At 39.1% G+C, this 26,929-nt stretch overlaps 1 protein-coding gene across 30 annotated transcripts in view; it reads left to right on the top strand.

The window, feature by feature from the left end:
- Positions 1 to 26,929, top strand: part of LOC116980442 (ABI family member 3 binding protein) — a 250,562-nt gene that overhangs the window by 217,522 nt on the left and 6,111 nt on the right. For all 30 annotated transcript variants that reach the window (XM_033032679.1, XM_033032666.1, XM_033032680.1 and 27 more), the window contains 5 exons: positions 5,080 to 5,283; positions 5,964 to 6,072; positions 18,545 to 18,624; positions 22,555 to 22,584; positions 25,517 to 25,675. In XM_033032679.1, coding sequence (XP_032888570.1) covers positions 5,080 to 5,283; positions 5,964 to 6,072; positions 18,545 to 18,624; positions 22,555 to 22,584; positions 25,517 to 25,675 — 582 coding nt within the window. The remainder of the gene's footprint in view (positions 1 to 5,079; positions 5,284 to 5,963; positions 6,073 to 18,544; positions 18,625 to 22,554; positions 22,585 to 25,516; positions 25,676 to 26,929) is intronic.

Below are 26,929 nucleotides of genomic sequence, written 5' to 3'. Positions count from 1 at the left end.
CAGCTCATCCCATTTACTCACCACCCTCTGAGTGAAAAAGTTGCCCCTCGGGTTCCTATTAAATCTTTCCATCTTACCTTAAACCAATGGCCTCTGGTTCTTGATTCCCCTGCATCATGTAAAAGACTCCATGCATTCACCCTAACAATTCCCCTCGTAATTTTATACATCTTTATAAGATCACCCCTTAGCCTCCTGCGCTGTAATGAATAAAGTCCTAGCTTGCCCAATCTCTCCCTTTACATCAAACCCTCGAGCTCTGGCAAGATTCTGGTAAATCTTTTCTGCATTCTTTTCAGCTTAATGACATCCTTCCAATAGCAGGCTGATCAAAACTGAATACAATACTCCAAATGCAGCCTTAACAACCTCCTGTACAACTGTAACATAACATCCCAACTTCTATACAGGATACCCTGAAGGCCAATGTACCAAAGGCCTATTTAACCACTGGTAAATATGGTGTGTTTATTTTGATAAGAAGGAAAAAAAGCAATCATTTTTAAATGGTGCAACACTTGAAATGTTCATATACAAAGGGATTTTGGCATGTGGTGTCATGAAATAGAAACATAGAAAAACACAGAAAAATAGGTGCAGCAGTAGGCCTTTCGGCCCTTCAAGGCACCAGCGCCAATCAAAATGATCATGGCTGATCATTTAAAATCAGCACCCCATTCCTGCTAATGTTATCCCACTTTTCAGCTAATGTTATCTCACTTTTCAAGAAAGGAGCGAGAGAGAAAATGGGGAATTACAGACCAGTTAGCCTGACTTCGGTGGTGGGAAAGATGCTGGAGTCAATTATTAAAGAGGTAATAATGGGGCATTTGGATAGCAGTAAAAGGATTAGTCCAAGTCAACATGGATTTATGAAAGGGAAATCATGCTTGACTAATCTTCTGGAATTTGTTGAGGATGGGACAAGTAAAATGGATGAAGGGGTGCCAGTGGATGTAGTGTATCTAGACTTTCAGAAAGCCTTTGATAAGGTCCCGCACGGGAGACTGGTGACTAAAATTAGAGCACATGGTATTGAGGATAGGGTGTTGACATGGATAGAAAATTGGTTGGCAGACCGGAAGCAAAGAGTAGGAGTGAACGGGTCCTTTTCAGAATGGCAGGCAGTGGCGAGTGGAGTGCCGCAAGGCGCGGTGTTGGGGCCACAACTGTTTACCATATATATTAATGATTTGGAAGAAGGAATTAGGAGCAACACTAGCAAGTTTGCAGATGACACAAAGCTGGGTGGCAGTGTGATCTGTGAAGAGGATGTTAAGAGGTTGCAGGGTGACCTGGACAGGTTGAGTGAGTGGGCAGATGCGTGGCAGATGCAGTATAATATAGATAAATGTGAGGTTATCCACTTTGGCGGCAAAAACAAGGGGGCAGATTATTATCTCAACGGGGTTAGGTTAGGTAAGGGGGAGGTGCAGCGAGACCTGGGCGTCCTTGTACACCGGTCACTGAAAGTTGGCGTGCAGGTACAGCAGGCAGTGAAGAAAGCTAATGGAATGTTGGCCTTCATAACAAGAGGATTTCAGTATAGGAGTAGAGAGGTTCTTCTGCAGTTGTATAGGGCTCTGGTGAGACCACATCTGGAGTATTGTGTACAGTTTTGGTCTCCTAATTTGAGGAAGGACATCCTTGTGATTGAGGCAGTGCAGCATAGGTTCACGAGATTGATCTCTGGGATGGTGGGACTGTCATATGAGGAAAGATTGAAAAGACTAGGCTTGTATTCACTGGAGTTTAGAAGTATGAGGGGGGATCTTATAGAAACATATAAAATTATAAATGGACTGGACAAGCTAGATGCAGGAAAATGTTCCCTATGTTGGGCGAGTCCAGAACCAGGGGCCACAGTCTTAGAATAAAGGGGAGGTCATTTAAGACTGAGGTGAGAAAAAAACTTTTTCTCCCAGAGAGTTGTGAATTTATGGAATTCTCTGCCACAGAGGGCAGTGGAGGCCAAATCACTGGATGGATTTAAGAGAGAGTTAGATAGAGCTCTAGGGGCTAGTGGAGTCAAGGGAAATGGGGAGAAGGCAGGCATGGGTTATTGATAGGGAACGATCAGCCATGATCACAATGAATGGCGGTGCTGGCTCGAAGGGCCGAATGGCCTCCTCCTGCACCTATTTTCTATGTTTTCCCATATCCCTTGATTCTTTTAGCCCTGAGAGCTAAATCTAACTCTCTTGAAAACATCCAGTGAATTGGCCTTCTGTGGCAGAGAATTCCACAGATTCACAACTCTCTGGGTGATAAGGTTTTTCCTCATCTCAGTCCTAAATGGCCTACCCTTTATTCTTAAACTGTGACCCCCTAGTTCTGGACTCCCCCAACATCAGGAACATTTTTCTTGCATCTGGCTTGTCCAATCCTTTAAGAATGTTATATGTTTCTATGAGATCTCCTCTCATCCTTCTAAATGCCAGTGAATACAAACCCAGTCGACCCATTCTTTCATCATATGTCAGTCCCGCCATCCTGGGAATTAACCTGGTGAACCTACACAATAGCAATAGCGTCCTTCCTCAAATTAGGAGACCAAATTGCACACAATACTCCAGAGCCCTGTACAACTGCAGTAGGATCTCCTTGCTCCTAAACTCAAATCCTCTCGCAATGAAGGCCAATATCTGCATGCTTACTTTGTACATGTACAATCTTGTACATGTATAAGCACACCAGGTCTCGTTGCACCTCCCCTTTTCCTAATCTGACACCATTCAGATAATAATCTATCTTCCTGTTCTTGCCACCAAAGTGGATAACCTCACATTTATCCACATACTGCATCTGCCATGCTTCTGCCCACTCACCCAACCTATCCAAGTCACCCTGCAGTCATAGCATCCTCATCACAGCTCACACTACCACCCAGCTTTGTGTCCACAAACGTGGAGATGTCACATTTAATTCCCTCGTCTAAATCCTAATATATATTGTAAATAACTGGGGTCCCAGCACAGAGCATTGCGGCACTCCACTAGTCACTGCCTGTCATTCTGAAAAGGACCCGTTAATTCCTACTCTTTGCTTCTGTCTGCCAACCAGTTCTCTATCCATGTCAATACCCTACCCCCAATACTGTGCTCTAATATTGCACACTAATCTCTTGTGTGGGACCTTGTCAAAGGCTTTTTGAAAGTCCAGATACCACATCCACTGGCTCACCCTTATCCATTCTACATGTTACATCCTCAAAATATTCCAGAAGATTAGAAGAAGACGAGCATGATTTCCCCGTCATAAATCCATGCTGACTTTGACTGATCCTGTCATTGCTTTCCAAATGCGCTTCTATAACATCTTTAACAATCGACTCAAGCATCTTCCCCACTTCCGATGTAAGGCTAACTGGTCTCTAATTCCCCGTTTTCTCTCTCCCTCCTTTCTTAAAAAGTGGAGTTACATTGACTATGCTCCAGTCCACAGGAACTGATCCAGAGTCGAGAGAACATTGGAAAATGATCACCAATGCATCCACGATTTGTAGGGCCATCTCCTTGAGTACTCTGGGATGCAGACCATCGGGCCCTCGGGATTTACAGTATCTACCTTCAGTCCCAACAGTTTACCTAACGCCATTTCCCGACTAATGTGGATTCCCTTCAGTTCCTCCCTCCCACTAGATTCTCGGTTACCTATATTTTTCTTGGAGATTGTTTGTGTCTTCTCATACAGAAAATATCCCTGCTAGTACAACAAGCAATCAGGAAGCCAAATGATATGGTGGTCTTAATTCTGAAAGAGATTGCTGAAATTAAAATTATTTTGTTTCTCTTTCTTTTCTATCAAAGTGAGAATTGGCCTATATTTGAAGAGGTTCAGGATAAGTGCAATGCTTTGAGTCAGATTAATAGTTTGTCAAAATGTCAAAAGGTTGTTTCTTCAAGATGGAGAATCCAGAACTGGAGACATAGTCTCAGAAGAAGGGATTGGCTGCTTTGGACTGAGATAGGAAATGTCTTTATTCAGAGGGTGGTATATTAATGGGTAATATTTTTAGGATCTTCAAGACCTTTAGGATCGGGTGGCAAGGATTAAGCACTGGATAAATCATGAGTGGTGAAACAATTTGTCGGGCTTTTAGCCTGCTATAAGTAATGATTTCAAAGGAAATGGCATAAATTGGAATTCGGGAGTGGCCTGTGTGCAAGATAAAAGGCTCAAAATTAAAGCAGGACATTGAAGGAATTCTGTCTGTTAATTTAATGGTTTGTAGATATGGTGTTGTCCTAATGCACATACTTACAAGGCAAGGCTTCCAACAGATTTGTCCTGCCCTCCTGTAACCAAACATTTAAAGGTTAGAGAGAAATTTTGAATTCTGTTCGGATTTTCTGACTATATTAAATGGGGAATGAACATGTTTTATTGATGACGTTCAATTTCACCAGGAATCAAAGGTAAGTAAGTGTATTTGATTGAAAATGTTAAAGGCTCATCTAACAAATACTCCAGCTCTTGGAATGCTATAAGTTCTGATGAAACAGAAACAATGTGCATGGTGATCAATGCCCTAATTTGTACAGTTCACAGAACCATTGTTAAAACTTTGATCAACTTATTTTGGTAGGTTTTGTTAGGTAGGTATTATGGCTGTAAACAATTGCTTTTGGAAGCAGAAAAATATTTCAGATTAGATTGTGTTACTAAATTTTAAAATTCTTCCATCATCTTCAACAGATTGGATGAGCTTGGGTTGGGTTGAAGATGAGGTCTATTGAAAATACATTTGAAGAGATGAATGATTTTCTCATGTTATGTAATCTGTTTTCTTTATTAAAACAGATCACTTTCTGGCTAGATAAGAAATATGCAAAAATATGCTTATGGATTCCATATTCTGAAACCACATTTACAAAAAGGTGGTGACATTTTTTCTGTTGCATCGTGAAGATTGTGGGGAAAAGATGTGTTATTCAGAGCACCTTGTGTTACTAATTCTTGAAATACAGTTCCTCTTGGTGGTTAACTATTTATGACATATAGTTGTGGCAATTGAGGAGAATGTTCCATTGGATAGAGATTACTGACTAGTTATTATCCTGCTGCTCTCTTCCAAAGGCACTCATGTGATATATTTGAAAAATGTAACCATGCCCTGCTCCATTACTGAATCACTGAAGCATTTTCCAGAAGAAAACAATACAAATGCAAAATTCTTAAATGTTCCACGATATCCACCTTCAAATGTTACAATTGTGACCGTTGAAGGTTGTCCTACCTTTCTCATAATTGGCTGGATGAACAATGAAAATGACACTGCAGGTAAGAGATCCACTTCTAATATTTTTTCCACTTCTGCTTTTCTCTCTCTGGATATATGTGACTGTTTTGATCAATTATGAAATTTTCTGTTACTATCTAAGCTTTGTCAAATTGGAACTGATGGCAGATAAGTTATTCCACAATAAGAAATGTACTTTGCGGGAATAAATCTCAGATATAAAAGGAACATACTAATAGGAGATTATTTGTCATGAACTTTTTCTACCCTGACACTGGACAATCACTGCCCTCCTTTGCTGTTCTTGATGAATAATATAGCATGATCTATCTCATAGGATAGGCCACCATTCATCCATCGTAGATCGGAAAGAAAAAATAAGTCTAATATAGATTGCAAAGAGAATTGGTTGTTGTCCAAAATTCTTTAGCTGCCACATAATCCTAGTAGAATGAATTGAATGGAGTTTTAGAACCTGTTAAGAATAGCCCATTGGAAATTGGCATGCTCTTAAATGGTGTCATGAAAATTTCTTATCCTGAATTATTTTACTACCTCAACTGAAAGATATCTTCAGGGAAAATCACATGTTGTATTTTATTTGCTTATCTTTTTGCAATCTAATTGTAACCAACTTTATCTTCAATTTTCCTCACTCTTGACATAAAATAATTATATTGTTTTTCCCCTTCTGAAATGTCTTTGCATTTTCATCTTCCAGAGTATGAGGTTACATCACAAATGCAAGGTCCAGACAACAAAACAGAGATACTTGTTACTGTTACCAATCAAACCCACACTGCAGTGGAAAATCTCAAACCAAACACTAGGTGAAAACTATATTTTTATTCTTCACAGTACCAAGTAATGCATTGTTAACTTATCCTCCACTGTCTGCATTTTTGCATCAAATAGTTCTCTGTATGTTACAGCCAGTTGAGAAAACATTGCATTTCATTTCCCCCCAAAATGCAGCATGTAATGGACCTGCAAATATAATATTTGGTCATCTTTGACCAGGGATAGATTCTTTTAAGCAGCAGCAGTTATCGATATTATTAATGTTGGTAGGTAATAAGGGTGAAAACCTACATTTTCAGGAATGATCCGTATTCAATGGAAGTAGAAATGTTCGTCGAATGTAACTTACTGTAAGAAGTACATGCTTGAAGAATAAGGTAAAGCCACAAAATATCTATTTTGGAGTCTTGAGTGGGAACGGTGAATGCTGCAAATACTCAGCAAGTTGCAGAGAGAGGGAGAAAGAGGACGAGAGTTGACATTTTAGGCTGATCGATGACTTTGTTCACCCAGTCTATTTTGCAGAACTTCTTTGACTGGCTAGCCAGTGTAACTCTGAACTTCCAGTCATTGTCATTTGCTTCTCCATCCCACTCTATCCTCACAATCATAGAAACATAGAAAATAGGTGCAGGAGTAGGCCATTCGGCCCTTCGAGCCTGCACCGCCATTCAATATGATCATGGCTGATCATCCAACTCAGTATCCCGTACCTGCCTTCTCTCCATACCTCCTGATCCCTTTAGCCACAGGGGCCACATCTAACTCCCTCTTAAATATAGCCAATGAACTGGCTTCAACTACCTTCTGTGGCAGAGAATTCCAGAGATTCACCACTCTCTGTGTAGAAAATGGTTTTCTCATCTCGGTCTTAAAGGATTTCCCCTCTATCCTTAAGCTGTGACCCCTTGTCCTGGACTTCCCCAACATCGGGAACAATCTTCCTGCATTTAGCCTGTCCAACCCCTTAAGAATTTTGTAAGTTTCTATGAGATCCCCCCTCAATCTCCTAAATTCTACGGGTGCTGTCTGTACGGAGTTTGTTTGTTCGTCGAGATCTTTGATTTCCTCCCACACACCAAAGACTCGGGGGGGGGGGGGGGGGCCGGTTTCCGCGCTGTATCTCTAAACTAAACCAAACTAAACTAAACCTTGCTGTTCCACTCCATGAGTGTAAGCTAATGATCATACTCCTAGTACTTATGATTTATTTGGCGAGGGTTAGGATTGTCTGCCCTGACTTGTTTCTTTGTTCATCTGAACCTATTGCACTTACACTTAGCGCATAAAATTGACAAAAATCTGGCAGCACTGAATAATCAGCAAAAGGTACAGAAATATTTAGAATCCTACTTGGCAACCCGTTGTAGAATATATATCAAGAAATGAATGTAATATCATGAGCAGATGTAAACATACATATGTTTTAACAGATGGAATTACCACAAAAAAATGTAATGTGCTGAGCCATTGATCTGTTCTTATCTGAACTTCAGAGCTGAGATTCCCTAAATATGGGGGAAAGGTTACACAGGTCATTTTTTAGATTAAGTTTATTTTCCCCTCATTATGGTAACTAATGTGCACCTAATACTGAAGTGGCATGGTTATATGACTTTGCCCGACCTTGCAACATCATGAAAATGGAATCTAGCTCATCTACACATTGATCTAGTCACCAAAAATGATTGCAATCTGGAAATTTTTGAGGATGTAACTTTGAAAATGGATAAGGGCGAGCCAGTGGATGTAGTGTGCCTGGACTTTCAGAAAGCATTTGATAAGGTACCACATAGGAGATTAGTGGACAAAATTAGAGCACATGGTATTGGGGTAGAGTGCTGACATGGATAGAAAATTGATTGGCAGACAGAAAACAAAGAGTAGGGATTACCAGGTCCCTTTCAGAATGGCAGGCAGTGACTAGTGGGGTAACACAAGGCTCGGTGCTGGGACCGCAGCTATTTACAATATACATTAATGATTTAGATGATGGGATTAAAAGTAACATTAGTAAATTTGCAGATGACACAAAGCTGGGTGGCAATGTGAACTGTGAGGGGGATGCTATGAAGATGCAGTTGGGTGAGTGGGCAGATGCATGGCAGATGCAGTATAATGTGGATAAATGTGAGGTTATCCACTTTGGTGGCAAAAGCATGAAGGCAGATTATTATCTGAATGGTATCGTTGGGAAAAGATGAATTACAAAGAGATCTGGGGCTCCTTGTTCATCAGCCACTGAAAGTAAGCATGCAGGTACAGCAGGCAATGAAGAAAGCGAATGGCATGTTGGCCTTCATAACAAGAGGAGTTGAATATAGGAGCAAACAGGTCCTTCTGCAGTTGTACAGGGCCCTGGTGAGACCACACCTGGAGTATTGTGTGCGGTTTTGGTCTCCAAATTTGAACAAGGACATTCTTGCTATTGAGGGAGTGCAGCGTAGGTTCACAAGGTTAATTCCAGGGATGACAGGACTGTCATATGTTGATAGAATGGAGTGGCTGGGCTTGTATACTCTGGAATTTAGAATGATGAGAGGGGATCTTGTTGAAACGTATGCAATTATTAAGGGTTTGGACACGTTAGAGGCAGGAAACATGTTCCCGATGTTGGGGGAGCCCAGTACCAGGGGCCACATTTTAAGAATAAGGGGTAAGCCATTTAGAACGGAGATGAGGAAAAATCTTTTCACACAGAGGGTTGTGAACCTGTGGAATTCACTACCTCAGAAGGCAGTGGAGGCCAATTCTCTGTATGCTTTCAAGAGAGAGTTTGATAGAGCTCTTAAAGATAGCGGAGTCATGGGAATATGGGGAGAAGGCAGGAATCCCATCAGTATCCCATTCCATATAACCATATAACCAAATTGTTATATGGTTATATGGAATGGGATACTGATTGTGGATAATCAGCCATGATCACAGAGAATGGCAGTGCTGGCTTGAAGGCCCGACTCCTGCACCTATGGTCTATTGTCTAATGTGAGAAGTATATGCAGCCTGATGAAGGCTTCTGGCAAAAAATAATAATGCATGACTTCATAGTGATCTGTGTTTGCCATTAAGAAGTATTTTTGTGAGGCATGGCCTATTCATAGAAACATAGAAAATAGGTCCCTTCGAGCCTGCACCGCCATTAAATATGATCATGGCTGATCATCCAACTCAGTATCCTGTACCTGCCTTCTCTCCATACCCCTGATCTCTTTAGCCACAAGGGCCACATCTAACCCTCTTAAATATAGCCAATGAACTGGCCTCAACTACCTTCTGTGGCAGAGAATTCCACAGATTCACCACTCTGTGTGTAAAAAATGATTTTCTCATCTCAGTCCTAAAAGATTTCCCCGTTATCCTTAAACTGTGACCCCTTGTTCTGGACTTCCCCAACATCGGGAATAATCTTCCTGCATCTAGCCTGTCCAACCCCTTAAGAATTTTGTAAGTTTTTATAAGATCCCCCCCTCAATCTTCTAAATTCTAGCGAGTACAAGAGCTTGGGTGTCAGATATTGTCTTTGTCTCTAACCTGAATATTCCAGTTACAGATGTTCAATGTTGCAAGTGGATCTTTGCAAAATTAGGCTGATCGGAAAATATATAAAATAATGTTAAGTTGGCTGGTTTAGTCAGCATTAAATTCCTGAAGATTTTGATCTTGTTAGAATAGATTTTGTTAGAATAGAGTTTGAAAATGGTTATGATGCAGTTTTGTGCTAAAATAGGGATCAGGCTGACTGACTTCATTATGTCAACTTTATGACCCCAATTGGCATCTACAAGAGTTGAAGATTAAACTTCCGGGCTCAGCTTTAAGAAAAAGAGGATTGTGCTGTCACAGACTCTTATGCAAATTATTATTTTTACCTGAAAGATTTTTCCGAGTCCTCTCAGTCTGGTCTGGTTTTTCACCAATGGTTATTGGTTCTCCAGGATCTATTTAATTAAATCACTTTTTTTTTCATTTCACGGTCACTAAAACAAGTGGCATTGTAACTATGTACTTTTCAGAGGTGATCTACATATTTTGTTTGTTACTTGTATCTCCCCTCAACTTCTGAAGTTCCAAAGATTAGATCTCTTTGGTCCATTAACTCGCAGGCACTTTTTAAGCGCAAATGTGACCTAGAGATATAAAGTCTATAATAGACTTTAATTATATTTCTATGAATCTACAGACCTAGGCTGGGAAACTGGGCTCACCAAAATTGTTCCCAATTGGGCCCCGCAACTCCTACGGCCGGCCCTGGCTGCCTGCATAAGAGGGTATTGGCTATAAGAAGAGATTGAACAAACATGGATTGTTTTCTTTGGAACTTCAGAAGTTGAGGGGAGACCTGATAGAACTATATGAGAGGCATAGATAGGGTAGACTGTCAGAATAATTTTCCAAGTGCAGAAATGTCAAAGAATAGAGGGCATAGAGGGACAACATTTAAAAGCAAGTTTTATACACAGAATGGTGAGTGCCAGGGGTGATGGTGGAGACAGATATAACAGTGTAATTTAAGAGGATTTTAGATTGGCACTTGGATAAGCAAGGAATGAAAAGATGTGGATTATGAGCAGGCAGAAGGTTTGGTTTAACTGACATCATTTTGGCACAGACATTGTGGGTCGAAGGACATATTGCGGTGCTATTCTGTTTTATGTTCTATGTTAGTATGCCTAGTTGAAGCAAAATGCTTTTCAACAACTATGAAAAACAAATCAATGGATTATTTCATTGGATTCCTGGTGATCAGTTGAAGTATGGATTTGGAAGAAGCTCTTGGATAGAAAGCAGATCACAGCTGAGAGGAAGGTTACTAAAATGTAATTGGACACCAAAACATTGTTTGAGCTAAAATACCAGTGATTTTATTGAATTGAATAAATTTCATTAGCCAAGTATGTATACATACAAGGAATTTGCTTTGGTGCTTTGCTTGCAAGTACCAACACGATATACAGTAAACAATAAAGAATAAAACATTATAATTTAAACGTGAAGAATGAAATAAAATGCTTTCCTTTGAACAAGTGAAGGACCTTGTTTTATCAGTCCACACTGTTTTAAGCGTGTGCAGTAACTCCCTTCAAAACCTTTAGAGGTTCAGGGCTCATTGGCTTGGTTTACCACCCTATTCACTGACCAATGCCCGCACTTATTTTGTTTGGTTGCAAAGGGCCAAAACTCCACATCCTGAAATCCAGTGGCATGATGTTGGAGGTAACTGATCAATCGACAATGTAGTGAAGAGCTTCACTCCTGAACTGCTCCACAACTCTTGTCAGCTGGAAAAGCTGACGAGGAGCTTTACCTTCTGTAAATGTAATTGTTTTTTAAATTATTTATATATTTCTCAGGTACCCAGACATTCCAAAGCAATTTAACTGAAGTCAGTAATTTAAGAAATGTTGTGAACATTATATGTTATAAACATTAAGCCATTCAAAAGTAACATAACTTCTCCCTTGCTTCCTAAATCTTTGCCCTTTGCTTCTTATTGAAATCAGTGCAGCCTCAAGTCCTCCACCAGTTTTGGTCTGGCAAAGGATTGTAGAACTTCCCAGCGAATCTGCGAAACTAGCCTCTGCCACTGGACTGAAGTTCAGCAGTGAAACAAACTGATGGATATGGTCTTATGAATACCTTTGTAATTTTACAGACAGGCATTTGATAATAAAGGTACCAACATCTCAGAGTTAGATGAATAAAGTTGAACATTAGTGACTTTCTCCAATAGTAAGCAAGATTCAGCTCATTAAATTAGTTGCTGCTGATCTCTGCCTTTTATATAAATATATCATGTACAATCATTTGATGATTTTCACACTTCACACATAATTTAGGTATATTTCAATTTGCTGCCTCGGATAGTGATATCCATGATTAATTCAGTAAACGTAAATAAATTTAATATAAATGTTACTCATGGTGTGCTAATTCTCTGCAATGCTTCAAACTCCAGATATCAGAAAGTTGCTGATATGAACTTCATTTATGCCAAATGGACAGGTATTTAATAATTTTATAACAAATAATTCTTGATATCTAGTTTCCATCAAAATAGTAATTCAGACAGGCACACTTGGAGAAAAAAAACTTACAAATAATCCCAACTGTCATCAATACCATATTGATGAAAAAGTGACCATCAATTAAAGATTGAAATTTAGTACACTTGAGATTTAAACCTAAATTTGTTCCAAAAGTACTACCTGACTATAAGTTAATGCATATTGTGCTTGTTAAAAAAACCCTCCTCTAATGCCAATGTTCCATTGCAATAAATGTGTTATTAATATTTTTCTCCAGCGCAAGCGAATCCCAAAATATGGATACAATTGAAAACATAAGATTTCATATGAAGAGAAAAGACTTAGAGCAAGCCATAAAGTCGATTTGAAAAATAAATGGTTTCTTGGTGGCTTTAGTGGATTGCCTGTGCAGATTTGGCTTAGAAATCTGCAAAAGATGTATATCTAAACCATTTGGCAGAATCATCTACCCCGGATAAAAATATCTGCTCTTTAATAGAATATTTGCAGCGTTCTGTCGCAACATGTGAAGGCCTTACAGACTTATAAACCAATCACTGTCAGTGGTAGTTACGATGAAGGCTTCCAACACTGAGGCCGTTTCCTGGATGAGGTTCCTCACGGTAACACTTCAGTTGCCCTTTGAACTCGTAATGACTTGCATCCTTTTCAGATTAGGATAATTTTATCCTGGCAGCACTTTAAATAGAACCTTTGTGATGACACGATATTTAAACAGTCATATGAACAACATTTTCATTGACACAGTCGTTGGATTTGGTTTTTCCGATGGACGAGTAATTGGGACCAGTCTTACCAGATGTAGTCTGTGATGAAAGCAATCAAAAGTAGGCCAACCACAAAGTCGTTATAGTTGCCATTACTGGTTCCAAACTAGCTTCTATCTGGCTTTTTTGCAGGGAGAACAGGAAAACCTGCTGATGGGTCAAAATTGCTATTACTCTTTCTAGACTAGGGTGTAGACTGAGTTCTCCCTTGACTATATGCTAATAAAGAATGTGGCCATAAAAGGACAGCAGTTTGTTTCTGAGTTTATGTGCCTCAGAAAGAAAGTCAGTTTATTTATTTTTCCTCTCAAGTAGCTTTGCCACCCATTGTGGTCTGCTGGGAGCAAGTAGAAATGGTTGCTGTTATGCACAATGCCAAAGTGAAAGTATTTTAGACATAAAATTGTCTAAAAAAGGGAACTACTTAAATTAGTAGTGGGTCGACTGCAGCCATTCACAGTCGGACGATTTAAACAAAAGGTTTGAGCCAGTGGATCATTAGTCCAAAGGTTTCACTGCCATAAAGTTTTAATGTTTCCACAATGTAATCACATTTAACCCAGTTGAATTTCACATTGCATTAGATGTCAAGTAAAACAAAACAGCCATTTAATTTGAAAGTGTAATATACTCATCCGAATTTGATGATTATCCCCATGATTCACGTTCAACAGTATTCGTTATCAAACATTATACAATCATGTGTCGGAAGGAACTGCAGATGCTGGTTCAAACTGAAGATAGACACAAAATGCTGGAGTAACTCAGCGGGACAAGCAGCATCTCTGAAGAGAAGGAATGGGTGATGTTTTAGATCGAGACCCTTCTTCAGACTAGTCAGGGGAAAGGGAAATGAGAGATATAGACAATGATGTAGAGAAATATAGAACAAATGAATGATATGCAAAAATGTAACGATAGTGAAAGAAACAGGCATTAGACAATAATCTTACATTGGAGCAGAGCAGACACTTAGCGAGCCCCAAAGTACTTCACAGCCAATATTTGTTTTTAAGGTGCATTTGCTGTTCTATTGCAAAATATTGGGGTTATTATTTTGTCACATCCTCACTGAATTCCCTATATGCAATCAGTGGCATGTTTTATTTCAGGTGACTACAACTTCACAGGAAGCATAAGTAGCTAATAGATTTTTGACAAAATTGCTGATGAGTGTGTCAGAAGGAACAAGAATTTATGGACATTAATAGCACATTCCACATGACATGTAGGAAACTGTGTCCTGAGAGTAATATTTACTGTATGTGCCACACACCATTCTGGTTACCAATGTAGTTCAGCAGCTGACTTGTTCTTCCAACATTTATGCAAACAAGCCATCTGTCATTTACATGAGATTTAATCTAAAGTGCTGACATTTGTCAACTAAAGGATTGTTTAGGATATTTTTATCTTTACCCAAATATAATTCAAGCACAAATGGATTCAAGAATAATTAAACAATTTGGGTTTGTTTTATCTCTCAGCCACTAACATATTTCCGCTTCGTTTTGGAAACAATAGACAATAGGTGCAGGAGTTGGCCAATTGGCCCTTCGAGCCAGGCCCTTCATGGCTGATCAAACACTGTAGAACTTGTTAGCACACCTTCGCTAGTGCTAATATAACAAAATCTGAGAATTAACTAATCAAAATCGGTAAATTTAGACTACTAATCTAACTCCAGAGAGATACTAACCTAGAATCTGCTCCACACCCTTTTTTGATCAGGTAATTTCTAACACTGTTTGTGAAAATGTCATACAGTGTAGAAACAGGCCCATCGGCCCAACTTGCCCACACCAACCAAAGACTGGCCCAAACTGCCCCAAAGTCAGATGAAAAGCAAGAACTTAATTTGTAAGATTTACAGGACAGCACTATTACTAGATTCACCGTGTTGAAACTGATGTGTCGCAATATTTCATATTTGTCAGGCTGTAGTATATCAGGTGTTTTCCTTTGCAGCCAATTGTCTTTGGGACACTCCACCGTACTAGAACACTCTTCAGGCAAAGCGGAGTTATGATTTTGAATGGATGGATGCTGAAATGATGGGAAGGGGGTGGAATAGTACTTCACAAGGTGTCATAGTTTCTGGACAAACTGGAGAATAGTCCCATTCAGGAGGCATTTTTCAAACAACAGATTCACACCAGGTCAGAGCTAGCTTCTCCCTGATAGAATATTGCCAGCGAGCTCTCTGAATGCCTGCACATTGGATTACCTATTTTGTAGGGGAATATATTGTGTTTCTGTAGACTGAAGAAAAAGCAATTGAGAATGGAATTGAGGTGACCACCCCTAATGTGACAGAAAGCAGCAAACTCTGAAAGTGGCAGAGATCCTGAAATGGAATTGAGTCCAGGAACTGTTAAGGTCCATCATCCTAACCTCATCTTCTATTTGCAACCTTAGGAGAAATATATGTTAGTGGGAATGCAGTTTTTAAGTGTTGACCTTTAAATAGCATAAATAGCTTCGGTTTGTCAGAGCAAGGAGGATGAGGTTTAATGGCAACACAAATGTTGCATATTGATGTAATTGTGGGTGTATTAAATAAGTTATTAAGAAATAATTACACATGCAGTAAATATTATTCTCAGGGCTTAGTTTTCTACATTTCATATGGAGTGTTCTATTAACATTTAGTTGCTGGCAATAATTAATAAATAATAATAATTGACTGTAATAAAGTGCTTGGGAGAGGTTTCCTGCTGAAAACATGAGGAGATAAATTTCCTGATAGGTTCAAGACACACAGAAATTGTAGACAGTATTGCTATACTTAATTTTAAAGTAACTTTAAACACTCAGCATTATTTTTAGAGTTTTAAACACATTTTTTGCCCCATCAACTAGTCTCTGATTGTTGGGTTAGTCTGTGAAAATGAGACAATGTTTGAAATCAGGACACCCTACATAGGTACGGTGTGCTATCCTTATGGAAAAAAGGTTAAATCAATACAGGTGTACATGTCTGTACTGGCCTGTTAGTAAATACACATTCCAAGAATAGCATAGGAGCAGATGGTTCCTTAAACCATTTATCTACCGTTTTAACATGTATTAATACAATCTTTGTCTATTGCAAATATATTTCACAGCTCTTTATCAATGGAAGCACACACTTCATAAATCACTTGTCAGAACAAGGTACCTTTTGTGTTCCTTGCAGAAAAGGTGACAGTAGTTTGTCTTGATTTTATATTTTGAAAAGTTAGGGAATGTTGATAAATTTATTCAGAATCACAAAGTATTTTAATAGTACAATCAGAGGGAAGTACTTGAGTAAACCACAGTGTTGGAGGAATTCAGTGGGTCCGGCAGAGCAAGTGACAAAGGCTTAAGGTGAAAAGGAAATGGACTCGGAATGGGAGTTGAGTGTACAAAGGAGGGGGAAAGGAGCAGGGGATGGGGAGATTGGGGTGTGTGAGAGAAATGAGTGTCCACCAACGGGGGGAGGGGGAGGGGGGAGAAAAGAAAAGAAAGAGAGGCGGGTTGGGGGTTATAACTTGAAATTGGAGAATTCAATGTTCCTACCATTGGGCTGTAAGCTATCCAAGCGAAATACGAGGGAAGTACATCATTGTGAAAGGATTAGTAACTAAAGAAAATGGATTTATGTTACTTGATAGAAGAATTGCAAATGACATGAATGACTTCTTAAAAAGTGAGTTATGGTCTGGAAGTAGATTACAAAAGATTTAAAGAGGAATTGAATAACTCATTGAATAAATCCACAGGATTATAAAGAGCAGGGAAGTATGTTCAATTGGAAAGCTCTTTCAAAATCAGCTCGGTAGGTTAAATGTGCTCCTTTGGTGCTGTGTCATTTTTTGGTTCAAAAGAACATATTTATAGTTTTGCTCTACTAAGCAAACTACAAAAGGAAATCTTCCCAACTTTTATGTGATCGCTGATTTAAATTGCTCACTATTTTTCATATTTCAATTTCAATGTCAGATTTCACGTAAAACAATTATTAATGAACAAGGAAATATTGGGCCTTACAGCTGCTGTAATAGCAATTTCAAACTTTTCAATGCCGTTACTACACAGGCAGGGAGGACCTTGCGCAGATGATGACAAAAACGAATCCTCTAGTCGTTCTTTCCAGTGAACATACCAGATCCTCTTTATTCATATACAAATTTTAGCTTTCCGTTGTTACTATCTGATCTGATAAAAAAACTGTACTCTTTCTCCCGTGCCCACTCCAGTCTGATTTGACCACTCCCTGTAGTTTCGCTATATGTAACGTTCATCGACGTATCAAAAGCCCACCTCCAAGCGTTCAAAATAATTCTGCAAGAAATATCTAGATAAAATATGTTAACAGTAACTAGTCTAAGCATGAATGGCTCCTATAGCTGGTAAATAAGTGGATTAACATTGTTGAGCGGGTAGAATTCTGTTTTTCCTGGGTGCCAGCTGTACCCATGTCTGAACATAATTGTGCATCAAGAAAATTAATATTCTTAAACAGGAAGCTCTACAAATCAGACAAAATGCAGTTCTACTAACCTAGAGATTATTTTGTTTCCTCATGGGCATTAAATATTAGAATTAAAGATTGATTGTTGTAAATAATTCAAGGAGCAGAATTCCATTTGGCCCATCAAGTCTACTCTGCCATTCAATCATGGCTCCCTCTCAACCCCATCATCCTGCCTTCTAGCGCTTCTAAACATGAATCTGTCAATCTCCATCTTAAAATTATGGGATTTAAGTCATCACTATCACAATCACAATAAATTTTATTAGCCAAGTATGTTTTGCAACATACGAGGAATTTCATTTGCCAAGTCGGGCCGTGGTTGGTGCAAATCCAGGCAAGGGATTGACTCCAATGTAAATCCATGCCCTATGGTGGGGCCCAAGGTCAGACCGAGGAGGCCTCCAACTCCATTGATGGTAGGCCGCAAAGCAACCGGAGAATGCGATCCAAACATTAATCGCATCTCCGGCAAGGTAAGAAACTGAAAAAAAAAAATCCCCCGACCCATCCCCCTCCACCCACATAAAACAAACCAGAGAACATTTACACAAACTTTTAGCACACACTAAAAATGTTTTTAAAAATACAAAAAAACATAGGGTACAAATGAAAAATTCTGACTGAATCTACGAGTTGTTTCCAGAATACCTCATAATGCAGTACCAACAGGCCAGTTCTCAAGATGTTACTTGTATTTTGCTCATTAAAATCAATGCATCTTTTAACATCAACAGCTTTCATGCTTCTGCTGGAAGTTATAGAATTAGAAGCCCATTTCTGAATAAGTTTGCTGTAGAATCAAATATCCTTCATGATTCAAGCAATCCAATGGCACCTGTTTGATTTCAGGAATATCGGTTTACAGCAAACCCAGGCCAGATTGAAGCAAATTTGATTTCATTGGTTTTTGTTTTATTGCCTGACCTGTGGACAATCGGCTCATTTGGCTGAAATTTTTTCAAGCAATTTTTCGAGTTTTGTACAGGCTATCTGTCTTTGCATTGGATTTGAGTTATGATGTAAACTTTCTGTCTGAATTGCCTGAAAAATACAACTTGAAGGCAAATCCATATGCACTTTTGTTGTTCTGAAAGGTTGAGTCGAGTGAGAGTTGCTGTTAAATAAGAACAAACTAATTATTTGTTAAACATGCTAATTTATGTGCTGACCTTACTATATTTAACAGTTATTCATTTTCCGTGACGCCCACAAATGTGCATGGCAGAGGCCCACCCAGTGACCCAGTTCCTTTTGTTACAGAATCCGGTAAGTGAATATTTCGGAAGGTTGAAGAGACCACTTAATGCCTTGAACAAGTTCATCATTGAGTTAGATCATAGCTGATCTGTCTCTTAACTCTTGATTACTTAACCTTTTATTTAGCAGCCCTCATGAAAAATATGAATTTTGATTCTGAAATCTATAATTGATAGATTTAGGTTGCAGGGATGGGCAGTGGAAGAGTAGAATGAGAGATGACTACTATATTCATCCTGGGAAGAAATATTTTTTGCAGCACCCTTGAAAGGCTTCGCTCTAATTTTAAGATCCCTTTGTTCTAGAGTTACCCATCATGGGAAATAACATCTGTCTGTCGACACGATCATTTAGAAACATAGGTGCAGGAGTAGGCCATTCGGCCCTTCGAGCCTGCACCGCCATTCAATATGATCATCCAACCTGCCTTCTCTCCATACCCCCTGATCCCCTTAGCCACAAGGGCCACATCTAACTCCCTCGTAAATATAGCCAATGAACTGACCTCAACTACCTTCTGTGGCAGAGAATTCCAGAGATTCACCACTCTCTGTGTGAAAAATGCTTTTCTCATCTCGGTCCTAAAAGACTTCCCCCTTTCTATAATCAATGTCAATTTTATCACCACTTAATTTACTATTATGGAGCAAATAGAAATCTGGATCCTAAAATGTCCTCTTACAATTAATCCATTTAATTTAGATCAGATGCTGGCAAATGATCATATTGAATGGTTGTGCAGGCTCGAAGGGCCGAATGGCCTACTCCTGCACCTATTTTCTATGTTTCTAAATCTATGATGCAGTCCACTTTCTCCCACATCCCCACCCCAGATCAATGTATCCTAATTGATGCGCATTGTGTAGAACTGAATGCAATTCCAGATGGGTTGTGATCAGAGCTATAAATTGTTATAACTCATTCCAGTCCTACTGCGGTACAGATCAACATTCCCTTGCCTATTGAAGTTATTTTCTTACCACTGAATTTTAATGATATCTATGCTGCATAGTTAATTGTATTACAATAATGTAGCAAGTGGCATATAGACACGGGGACAATGTGCCTTTGGGAATGACAAGAGGAGACATAGTGGAAGGGGGAATCTATCTTGAGGAACTTGGATAAAGTGCAGCCAAACTAAAACCATCTGTAATGCTGTTATAGTTTCCTTCCACAATAAACGTTTTCAACCATAAGTATTTCCAGCAAGGAATTTATTTTGATATTATTAGCTAAACAATGGAACACTGGTGGAAAATAAAAAAGGACCATCCTTAACCAAAGATTTTATGCTCCAACATTCCTGAATGCTTTGCACTGTGAGAGTTATGAAGTACCACAGATAATATTTCAATGTGGGCTGCGCTTATTTTTAATTCTGTCTGCACCATTTCTGAATTGTTTCTGATTCTATGTCTGCTGGCAACCCTTCAATACTTCATCCGTGATCTTTAGCAAAGTGTACGAACAGCAACTAAATCAATATTTATTTTGCACCTTTAACACAGTAAAATCATACGAGTGCACTCAAAGAAAAAAATAGCTAGCCATGATTCAAAGGACATGTGAGGATAAGACTAAATACTTGGTCAAACAGGAGTATTAAGAAGCATCCATGTTACATCAGATTGAGCTGGAACTGCAGATGGTAGAATCTGTAACAACAAACAACTGGCTGAAGGAACTCGTCGGGCTGAGCAACATCGGTGGGTGGGAAGGAATGGTTGATGTTTTGGGTCGACCATTCATGGGTGTGATTTTTCACCTGAAACATCGACCAGTCCTTTCCACCCACAGGTGCTGCTCAACTCGCTGAGCTCCTCCAGTATTTGTTGGAAAGATGTCCATGATGGCTTCACTGTTAACCTGTATCAAATGAGGTCCAGTGAAATCATTTGAACAAAGTTTGCATATTTAAATCCTGTCTTGCTGCCTTTTGCAGCAAAATCAATTTGAAATACAGGTAATAGGATTAAGAGAAAGCTTTCTACCCCATTTTAGTAGCTGACTTAATGGTATCAATCTTAAATATGAGCCTAAATGTACACAATGTTTATTCTCTGCAAAATATGCCATCACAGATTTTAAAGTACATTGTAATGAAAAACGTTAGTTCCTAGCTTTCATTCTGGTATGTACTTGGAAAGTATGCAATTTCCAGAAGAAAATCAAAGATAGTTAATAATTAAAAAAATAATAATATAATGCCAAAGGCACATTATATCAGTTGATTTTTTTTGCAGAAATTATTCTATAGAACATACAATAAAGCACAACATGTAAATTTGGCCAAACATGCTGTCTTATCTGCCTGTACATAATCCATTTCTCTCCATTCCCTGCATATCCATGTGCTTATTCAAGTCTCTTAAATGCCACCTATATATCTGTCTCCACCACTGTCCCCGCAAGCGCATTAGAGACGCTCTCGACCCTCTGTGTAAAAAAAAAATTTGCCTTGCAAATCTCTTTTAAACCTTGTCCCCACACCTTAGGATTGGTGATTTTACCTATTTATGTTCTCCTTTTTATTTGTTATACAGCACAATTCATATTTATTTTCAGAGTTGTACTGCATGAAAACAGGCCCCTTCAACTCACCTTGTCGATGCTAACCATATTGGGTTAGACCCATTAGCCTGCATTTGGTCCACATCCCTCTAATTCCTATCCATATATACTTCCAAATGTCCATTAAATGTCTTAATTGTGGCCACTTCCATAGTTTCCTCTGGCGGGTGATTCCATACACAAACTACCCTCTGAGTGAAGAAGTTGCCCCTCTTAAATCTCTCCCCTCTCACAAGCCTATGTCCTAGTTTTTGAATCTGCTACCCTAAGAAAAAGTCCGTGAGAGCTCACATCCTTGCCCTGTCAAGATCTTGTATACCTCAATAAGGCCACCACTCAGCCTCCTGCGCTCCAAAGAAAAAAGTTCCAGTCTATCCAACCACTTTCAGTAACTCAAGCCTGCAAACCCGGTGAATCTCTTCTGCTTTCCAACTTAACAACATCCTTCCTATAGCTGGGCGACCAGAACTCCACACAGTAATCCAAGTGTGGTCTTGCCAGCAACTTGTGCAACTCCATCATAATGTCTCAATCTTTGTACAATACCTTTCCCAATCAAGGTATGCTTGCCAAATGCCTTCTTCACAACACTGTCCACCGACTCACTACTTTTAGGGAACCATGCATCTGTACTCCCAGATCTCTCATTTCTACAACACTCTCCAGGTCTCTATCATTTACTGTGCAAGTCCAGCCCTGGTTTGACATAACATTCATTAACAATTGAAGTTAAGTAATATCCAAATCTGGCTAGAACTCAGAAATGTTAGAGAAAATTGTTAAGAATGTAACAGTTGCTAATTAATTAGAAAATGTGTAATAGCGCCATGTTAAAAGTCAGAGACCAAACTTCATTGTGCCCATTGTGCAGTTATCCTGCAAGCAATCTTCTGACCCCTGTAGTCACTCTTTGGATTTCTCTGACCGCCAGTGCACATGATGTTAAAAAAATAATTAAGACTATAATATCCCACCAAAATATATATTGGCAATGAAAATCAGAACTACATGAGGTAGGAGAGCTGGAGTACCAGAGTGGATAGATCATTAGAGTGAAATTTTGGCTCAAACCTTACCAAGGAAGGGTAAATTTGAAGGGAAAAACACTAAATGAAAAGTCAACAATTTTATTTTTAATAAAAGACCATGACACTAACTGCACATAGGTAGTAATACAAATTTCTATATCATTATTATCAATATATAAATTGGTATTACTACTTCAGCACTTTATATTACTTGGGCAATTTAAAGGCACTATTCTAATACTTTCAAAATTGAAATTGTTTTACACTGTTTAAAATGCCTAGGTGTAGTAATTTCATTTGCTAACATTTTTTTAATTCCTTTCCCCTCCCCTCTTAGCGGACCCCAGCGTAAGTGAATACATACCAGGTAATTACACCAGTTCCCTTTGTAGTGTGTTTCTCTGATGAAAGAGGGGAAGATGAACATAAATGACATTGTTATATGTTTATGTTGAGTTCAGTAAAAAAGTGGAACCAAGCGTGTATACAGCATGTAATATTATAGTTTGGTTAGATGTAGTTAGCTTAGCTTAGCTTAGAGAGTTCACAGGGGCAAGTGGACATTAACACATAAACATTAACAATCCAATATTTGTTTTATTCAGTACAGTGATAGGTTATACAAAATCAAGTTACTCCTATCTCTTGGTTATTGACAGCTGTAGCTCAAACGTAATCATTTATATCATCTTCTTTGGTATAATTGAGATGATTCGAGGATTTTAAAGCGATTTTGTCTAAATGAAAATGTGACTGTTTATTTTTAATTCGCCTTTTCCTCGGTCTCCATAAATTGTTATGTTTTTTTGTTCCTCGGCATTTCATTGTGATGATGTCAGCCACAGCCATAAAGGCAGGATTACAATAATGACTAAAGTAAATATTTCCCTAATTACAGAGTTTCTAAAATGTTGTTCCATGCAGTTTTGGTTCAACAATCTAGGATCAGAAGTCCAGGCTTGCCCATAATGTACAGTTTGTTTGGTAACAATGATCTCATACAGTTCAGTTTGAAATTTGGGGCAAAGGAGAAAAAAGGAATTGCTTGAGATAGTTAACAGGCTGCAAAAAGCAGAGGTTAAGTAAAGGGTCTGTAAGCAGAGGAGACAACCTACGATAATGGGGGGGGGGGGGGGGGGGGGGGGGGGAAGGTGTTCAGCAGTGCTCCTATGGAAAATAAAAAGCAATGGTCTATTGTGGCCTCTACAGTAACATGGCTCAAAGGTAGGCAGGATTGGCAGCACAACAATCATGGATAAATGACACTTGACACAAATGACAGTCAATTGTCCTTCCCAATTTTCTAAGAGTGGATAAAGCTTTGCCCTCTCCCTTATAGAGCCCTCTACATATTACCTGAAAAAACATTCCTGAACACATTTGACATATTCCATCCTGTTTAAGCTCTTGGCACTATTGATAGTCCCAGTTTATATTGGGAAAGTTAAAATAGCCCTAATAGTCACTCAGCTGCCTGCAATCTCCTAGCATATTTGTACTTCTAATGCTCTTTGACTACGTGGGGGGCCTGTAGTATACTCCCAACAAGGTGATCAGCCCTTTTTTATTTTTCAGCCACACCCATACAATCTGGACAATCCATCAATAACATCATTTCAGGTTACCACTGAATTAAATCAATGAAGCAACGCCCCCAACTCTTTTTCCCCGCCACAATCTTGCCTGTAACACGTGTAGTCTGGAACATTAAGCGGCCAGACCCTCTCTAAGCCAGGTTGCAGTAAGAATTACAACATCCCAATCGCAGTAAAATAAATGCAATTCAATCCAACAGTCCTTCCTTGCTCCCTGCTCTGCTCTTGCTTATCCTGTCCACTGAACTTGCATTCATCACTCCTCATAGCGACTTACAGCCTCTCACCTGCCTCATTCCTGCATTGGCCCCCCCCCCCCCCCCCACCGCATGGCACCATGAGTAATCCGGAGATCACTTCCCTGGAGGTCTTGCTTTTTAATCTTTTGTCTAACTCTCTGTATTCACTTCGTAGAACCTCAACCATTTTCCTACATATGTCATTAGCACCAACATGCGCAACAACTTCTGGTTTCTCTCCCTCCCCTTGAGAATATCCATGGGGAGAACATGATGTCAAAAGTCATATACAGAGCTCAAAATGAATGCTTTGATTCTGTCATCACAGAAGATAGGGATGATACAGACAATGACATAAGTGGGAAGAGTGTGAACTATGACAAATGTTTAAAAGGATTAGAGAATATAATGTGGTTACTTTAAAAGTGATGAATTGCCAGAGCCTGGATAAAATGAGCCATTTGTTCTTGTTGAAAGCAAATGAAGAAACAGTGCATGCCCTGACTATCATTTTCCAACCATCTGGCTACAGGCACAGTCCAGGACAACTGGAAGATTACACATATGGTATTTTTGTTTAAATAATGGACAGGCCAAGTAATTATAGGTCTAACATGGTTGACATGGGTGGTGGGAAATTATTGGAAACATTCTGTGGGCAGCAATGATCGTCATTAACGAGGTTGATTTAGGATTTGTAATGGAAAGGCCAGATTGTACTAAACTGATGGGGTTTTTTAAAAAGGAAGTAACATGGGACAATTGAGAGTAGTAAATTTTCGCAAGGCAACCATTTAATGAGCCAAGAGCCACCATTTTGAACCCTCCAACCTGTGTGTCTACATAAATTGTAGCTTAAACCTCATACTTTTGGTGAACATAATATTGAACGTTCACTTACATTTATGTCTGTTGCAATTTTTTTTAACATTAGAAACTAATGTTAAAGGACCATCTTAATAAAGTTGTTGTTTGGGGCAAAAATGTATAATAATGATTATTATTGGTCTGGGTTTAGAGACGAGTTAAAAAAAATAATTTAATGAATCTTAAAACGTCAGCTTAATGTGTTTTCAGAGTCCACAGCTGGTTTAAGTTTTGACAGCTGCATTTAACAACTTTTTACATAATGTGGGGAAGGGGAGCCCAGAAAGAGAAAAACTGTGAAATTAAAATTTCTCTACATTTATGCATCCTAGCACCTGCACAAGAAGTAACATTTGATAGAGGCTGTAGGAATGTCTTAGCAACCTACAGGTAGATTATTTAGGGATGGTCATTAGTTATGTGGGAGAAAAGTGTTATAACTGAGTTTATTGCTGAAGATTTTGAGCTGGAGCATTCCTTATAATCGGTTGTGCAAATAGACCACAGACCATAGCAAGTGATTAATAATTCCACATGTTGAACTATTTAAAGAAAACCGCACAATTTTTATTCTGATGGTTTTCGCTTGATTTAATAGGGAAAGATGCGATCTGGACTCAGTACAAATTCAAATTCGATTCATATTCAGAATGTCAAGGGAAGCGATTTGTTAAACGGACACGTTACAGGAAATTTGTTGGCATTGTTCTGTGTAATTCTCTGAGATACAAGATTTACCTCAGTAACTCCCTCTCAGGTATGTTCTTTTTTTTTAAACTAAAAATATATACCCAATACCTCCTAGCAGCAATGTAATCAGTTGTTGGATTACTGGTTGGAAAAAGTTACTATGTTGGAACCAAGAATAAATCTGTAACATTGGCATTTTCATTCAGCAGTTTCAGATGAAATTGGCTATTATGGTTCTACCCCTTTGCCAAGGTGCAATTTTATTTCTGTATTTCATGTACTAGCATTTCAGCTGTGAAAATGAAAATACACACCTAGAAAATGTTATTTGCCTAAAATCTATTTATTTGCTGGCAAGAAATTAATTTCAATTGAGGATACCGTCATGGCAAGGTAAATTGGAATTTAATACTTTGAGGCATAAAGAGCAGAACAAAACAAAAAGATATTTAGTGAAAATGACCGAAGCTCCTAAGCCCCACATCCTACCATTCATCCAGCCCTCCCACAGATCAGCAAGCAACACAATTGTGTGAGACTTGAGAATGTATCCATTTTTTAAAAGCGCAAACGTGTGCATATTTGTGAGTGCTCAGAAGGTAGAACCAAGAGCGACATAACAAATCGGCATTCTGAGGGACAGCACCAGACGGCTATCAATGCTGTTCCATATTTTAGATTATTGTTCAGAGATACAGCATGGAAACCCATTGAGTCCACACCAACCATCGATCACCTGTTCACACTAGGTCTATGTTATCCCACTTTCTTATTGCTTTCGCAATAGAGGCAATTTACAGAGCCCAATCAACCTGCAAACCTGCACGCCTTTTGGATGTGGGAGGAAACAGGAACACTCGGAGGAAACCCATGTGGTCACAAGGAGAAGGTGGAAACTCCGCACAGACAGTACCCGAGGTCATGATCGGACTTGGATCTCTGGCGCTGTGAGGCAGCAACACTACCAGCTGCCCTGTAATGAATGTCATAGGAACAACAAACCATAATGAAGCATCTCAACCGTCAGTCCGCACATGAAAATATGTAGGAGAGAATAAAAGGGTGTGGCTGACAGACATATTGAAATCTTCATTTCAGCACATGGATATGATTCACCATTGTCACCATTTTTGGTGGTTTCAAGGTTCATGCTGAGTACCAGGAAGTTGGGCGACCAAACTGGAGCTACCAAAATCACTGGTCAAGTTTCACATTTGAAAGTGGATAGATGGTGTCACCATCAACAAAATTTACAAGCACCAAAGCCTGCCCTATAGATTCCACTTACTCAGTCATTTATGCTATTGATCCTTAACAATCA

Source organism: Amblyraja radiata, chromosome 14 (genome assembly GCF_010909765.2).
Source record: "Amblyraja radiata isolate CabotCenter1 chromosome 14, sAmbRad1.1.pri, whole genome shotgun sequence".
Classification (NCBI taxonomy): Eukaryota; Metazoa; Chordata; class Chondrichthyes; order Rajiformes; family Rajidae; genus Amblyraja; species Amblyraja radiata.
The sequence above is the reverse complement of the archived record's forward strand: the minus strand, read 5'-3'. Positions and strand labels throughout refer to the sequence as shown.